At 46.5% G+C, this 5,373-nt stretch overlaps 1 protein-coding gene across 1 annotated transcript; it reads left to right on the forward strand.

Annotated features, from left to right (window-relative positions):
- Positions 1 to 217: 217 nt before the first annotated feature.
- Positions 218 to 5,144, forward strand: LOC119879057 (ral guanine nucleotide dissociation stimulator-like). The gene is made up of 4 exons (XM_038589525.1): positions 218 to 261; positions 3,309 to 3,502; positions 4,095 to 4,154; positions 5,066 to 5,144. Exons 1-4 carry the CDS (start codon positions 259 to 261, stop codon positions 5,142 to 5,144), a joined length of 336 nt encoding a protein of 111 aa, XP_038445453.1. The 5' UTR covers positions 218 to 258.
- Positions 5,145 to 5,373: the final 229 nt, after the last annotated feature.

The raw sequence follows: 5,373 nt of genomic DNA on the forward strand, positions 1-5,373 counted from the left end.
CCCCCTCAGTGCCCATCACCCCATCCCCCCTACCCACCTCCCCTTCCACTGTCCCTTGTTCCTTTCCAGAGTTAGGAGTCTCTCATGTTCTGTCTCCCTCTCTGATATTTCCCACTCATTTTCTCTCCTTTCCCCTTTATTCCCTTTCACCATTTTTTTATATTCCCCAAATGAATGAGACCATATAATGTTTGTCCTTCACTGACTGACTTATTTCACTCAGCATAATACCCTCCAGGTCCATCCACGTCGAAGCAAATGGTGAGTGTTTGTCGTTTCTAATGGCATTACTTTCTAGATATGTGAGCTTAGGCAAGTTACATAGCATGTCTAGATTTCACTGTCCTTTGAGAATTAAATGAAATGATGTCTATAAAGTGTGTAAGAAAGTGTTTGGCACCTCATAAGTACTTGAGAGATGTTTATTAGTCTTTGTAATGAAGATAATATTGTTATAAATATTATGCAGCATCATTTATAATAGTTAAGGTCTCAAAACAAGCCCCTTATTCAACTGGGATATCGGTTAAATAAACTTAGGTTCATTGAATAGAATACAACAGAGTCACTCAAAAGAAGAAGATCAATCTATGTGGAAGTAGAGGCAAGAAATACTTTGAAAAACATAAAGTTTTAGTATTAATAGTATTGTTCCATGTGTGTGAAAAGACACTAATATATTTTGACTAGTCTGTATCAACAGAAAGAGGGAAAAGAATATGAACCAACATATTAATAGTGGTTATCTCTGGGAAGTGGAATAATGAGCATTTTTATTTTTCTCTATTATATTTTTTGAGATATTTAATTTTTTTTTTATTTAATGTTTTTTAAGGTCATTCTTTATTGTCTGCCAAAGTCAAAAAAATTATCAGAATAAATTAATCCTGCTTTTCTGGCATTAAGGATATAGACGGAATATGCCATCTAAAAAAAAAAAAAAAAAAAAAGAATATGTCATCTATCTCTATGTATGGAGATATAGATATGTAGATATAGATATAGCTGCATACCATATCTATCTATAGATAGAGATAGATGACATATACTGGTCTATAGATAGATATAGTATATGAATGTATCTTTATATCTCCATACATAGAGATAGATGACATTCTGGTCTGTAATCTTAATAAAAAAAATAAGATACACATATAAAATATTAATGGTAAGTAGGTATCATGTAGCCTGATATGTTCTTTATTTGAAAGTTAGAGAGAATTATGGAAATTCATTAACACTTTTTGTGGTATCAGTACTTAAAAAAGAAACCCTAGAAATGGAAGGAACCTCAATACTTCTCTGAGTCCAGCATCTCACCAAGAGCACAAATTCACTGAAAGCCAACTCCACTAACTTCATCTGATTTGGGGGATAATAAACTACTAACTCCAAAAATAAAATATTGCTGTTAGAATGTTATTTCTTAGATTGATTAGAATGTGCTTTCTCATAAAATCCCTGCCATCATTTCTATTTTTGTTTCATAAACTGAATGAGGCTCTTTATAAATTTTCTTTAGATGGTAGCTTTTTAAATAGTTTCAGGTTGGATACACATAATTTTTTCATTTAAAAATTTCCCCAATTCTTATTACTTTTCTGTGTATCAGAGGATTTCCAGGCTCATTACCTTCTTGGTGCTCATATCTGAACGTCCTCAGAACCACTTCTCCTTTAGAGTCTGACTCATGCCATTCCAAAGTCAGGATAACCTTTCAAAGGGAATAGTCAGCTGGGTGATCCAGCTGTTTATTAGTCCTAGCAATATCAGGCTTGATGTTCTCTAACTATAAGTATCAAGGCAGACAAAAGTTTCTTTACTATTTTCTAGTTTCAAGCCTATTTTATTATTTTGGAATTTGTATTTTTATGAAATATAATAATTTACAAATTATTTTAACAAGCTTTATATATCCTTTATAAATTTTGCAAATTTTTAAGGTAATCTGGATCCAAATATTCGCCCTCTTAAGTAATGTGGGAAGCTCATTTCAGTACAATTAATGTGTTAGGAACTATGAAATAGCAACACATTGAAAGAGTCAAGAACAGACCACATTCCTTTCATTTTAACATCATCATGAAGAGTAAATTAAGGGTTGACTGGATTTTTAAAATTATATATTAACATACATTCACACATATGCATGCACACACACACACACACACACTGAAATGTACTTTGGAGCAAAAAGGGACATTAGTGTAGTGATGACTTGTAGGGCAATGACCAGAACATTAGCCTTATATGGGATCCTAAGTTCTCTTAAAAATAATCAAGCCTAGAATATTGTGTGAAGTTCCACTTATGAGGCACATAGTGTTCAAATTCACTGACATTTAGATATTCTATGTCACCAGACTATGAAAGTTCTTGTATTTTTTGAAATGCTTCGACGGGGAGTCAATTTACAATTGAGATGAAGGATTATCAATGTGGCTTGCTTTATAAAGATGTAGTGGGAGGAGACATGTAAAATATCAACACATTTAGTTGGATGTGAGAAGAACTTACCTTGGTGTATTTTCAAAAGTTCTCTTTATTTTGTACAGCACTTTGTCTGCCTTATATCCAAGAGCTCATCCCTTCTCTAATAATTGTACTTTAAAAAATATGGCAGATGGAGGCCTTGGTGGTCTGAGCAGTTGAGCCCATGCCTTTGGCTCAGGTCGTGATCCCTGGGTCCCGGGATCGGTCCCACATCGGGTCGTCGCCTGTGTGGAGCCTGCTTCTCCCTCTCCCTGTGTCTTTGCCTCTCTGTGTGTGTCTCTCATGAATAAATAAATAAAATATTTTTAAAAATATGACAGAGAAGTTTTAAGATTTGGGGATTGACATGGGGTGAAGCCATTAATGCAGGGAGGTGCTGCCAAAACTCAGCTGACAAGCGGCCCTGGGACACTAATCTTTCCCACTAGGTCCTTGTATTGATCCAAATTTTTTTGAAAATTTATCCTCTAAGATCATTTCTTTATTGGATAGTTTGTCTGTTTAAGAGACAGGCAGAGAAGCAGGGAGCAGAAGAGGGAGACACAGGCTCCTCAAGCACACTCTGCCCCAAGCGCAGAGCCTGCCAGGGGCGGGATCTCAGGATGCTGAGACCATGACCTGAGCCACAACCCAGAGTCAGATGCCTAGTGACTGAGCCGCAGGCGTCAAGCCCCGTGTTCCTGCTGTGGGCACTCCTGCCCCCCCACCCCCCGCCCCCCGTAGCCACTGAGAGCTCGGGCTTTGGTCTGCGCTCCAACTGCCAGGTGGTCTGGAGGCTACAGTGCAGGCTGCACGTCCCCTCTGTCCCACCTCAGGCTGAAAGGGCCTCAGCCCTGAGAAGGAATCGGATCTTCCCGACCACCCCTAGCCGGAGGGAGCTGCTGGAGCAGCAGGTAGAAGAACTGGTGCCCGCCTTGCTGTGCTTGGACGACCTTTCCATTGTTCAATTTATGGAAACGTATCCTGAATTTGGCACCACCGAAGAGATCCTGGACCTGCTGTTTGCAAAGTGAGCACCCTGACCCTCCACAGCCCAGGGGGATGGGCCACCTACTGGTTGGGAGTCTTGGGAATGTTCCTGAACTTCCCGGCCCCTGGGGCTGCTCCTCCGACTGGAGCAGAGTCACACGGGGCCTAGTGGGTCCTGTAGGGCAGTCCCCGGGGCCTGGCCTGTGGCAGGTCGGCTAGAGGGGCTGTGATTGTGCTCAGCAGTCATCGTTCTCTCCCCATGACGAAGCCTGTGCCGCGTCCCCACCGTCACCAGGGTTTGAGCTGGCCTGTTTTCCCATGGAAAGGAGGTTTGAGAGTCCATCTGGGGTCTGTGTCCTGGGGCAACCGGAGTAGGGGACCCCGGGGACACCGGGGCACCCTGGCCCACTCGGATGTCGGCCATGGGCCTGGCCGGAGCCCTTTCATTCCTCAAGCATTCAGGAGGACCCAGCAGGTGCAGGCGCTTCTCCAGGGGCTGCCTGTGGCCCCACGCACAGAGCGGATGGCCCCCCAGGGCTCCAGGCTAGTCAAGGGTCAGAGGGTGACAGCAGCTATGAGGAGAGGTCGGGTCCACAGGAACTTTCATGTGATGCCCCCCTGCCCTCCTCTAGATATGGATGCAACAAATATCTGAATGATGACATCGTGGGATCCGTGGAGCAGTGCAAAGTGTGAGTGAGCTCTGGCTCATGCAGGAGGGCCTTCCTCTCCAAGAGGGCAGCGAGGGGGCTGTGGCCTGGAGGGGCTGCTGGACCCTCACCCCACACATCTGCAATTCCTGTGACAGGGTAAAGGTCTAATGGGTCCTTTGAGAAAAGAGGAAAAGAGAGCTGTGGATGGGGTGCGGGCTTTGTGGGAGAGCACTGGGAGCCCTAATGAAGTCCTTCTCCATGCCTGCCCCTTTCAAAGCCCTCTGTCTACCCCCTCCTGGGACCCAGAGCAGAGGGTGTGGGGAGCATCGCACTCACCAAGCTGGTGGCACCTGGACCCAGGTGCACAGCAGGTGCTCAGGAGAGCCAGTGAGTGCTCACGGACCAGACGGCCCCTGCCCTTTGGGAGATTAGAGTCAGTGGAAGGACAACCCCTGGGGGCCCCTCGTGAGTGAGGCAGCGCTGAGCCACAGGAGGGAAGGCGGCGGCAGTACCGGGCAGCTCCTGGCAAGGCCTGGCAAGACACAGAGCCCAAACCCTCCCCACTCGGACATTCCCAGAGCGACAGTGTGTGCAGTGAGGGCAATGACAGGCCAGACACCCCCCTTCCCCCGGATGCCTGCCAGTGGATTCAAGGGGCAAGTGGGCAGGGAGCCAGGCTGAGGAGGGAGTCATGCTTCCCCAGGGAAGAACAGTGATGGTCCACACCACTAGTCATGGCTCCCATGCACAGAGGCTTCGTGCCAGCCCCTCCTCAGTGAGCAGGCCTGTGGCAGGCAGGACCACCAGGTGGCAGGTGGACAAGGAGCAGCACTGGCCTCCGACAGCCCTGAGCGGAAGGCCTGGGGCCCCATTCCTGCAGGGCTTCCCCGGGGACACCTGGTGTGAGGAGCCCTGTCTTCGACGCCTCTGCCCACCTGTCCCTTCCCCAGGGCCATCTCCTGCATCCTGGACATCTGGCTGGAGTACTATCAGAGGATTTTCATCAGCCACCAGAATTTCTCTTCCTGAGGAAACTTCTGGCATTCATGGGGCTCAACAGGCCAGGCCCTCAGACCTGGAAAACCGGAGCCCAGCGTTACCCTGGAACGATTCAGCTACCTGGAGCTCGTGGAATTAGACGATGAGGATGAGGAGGACTGGGGGGGTGGCCAAGCTTGGGACAGGGTGGGCCACAAGACCCAACCTCCATGCAGCTGGGCCGGGAGCAGTGTGTAGGCTCACACCCCATTCCCACGGG

This window comes from Canis lupus, unplaced genomic scaffold, assembly GCF_011100685.1.
Source record: "Canis lupus familiaris isolate Mischka breed German Shepherd unplaced genomic scaffold, alternate assembly UU_Cfam_GSD_1.0 chrUn_S2243H2443, whole genome shotgun sequence".
In the NCBI taxonomy this organism is placed as follows: Eukaryota; Metazoa; Chordata; class Mammalia; order Carnivora; family Canidae; genus Canis; species Canis lupus.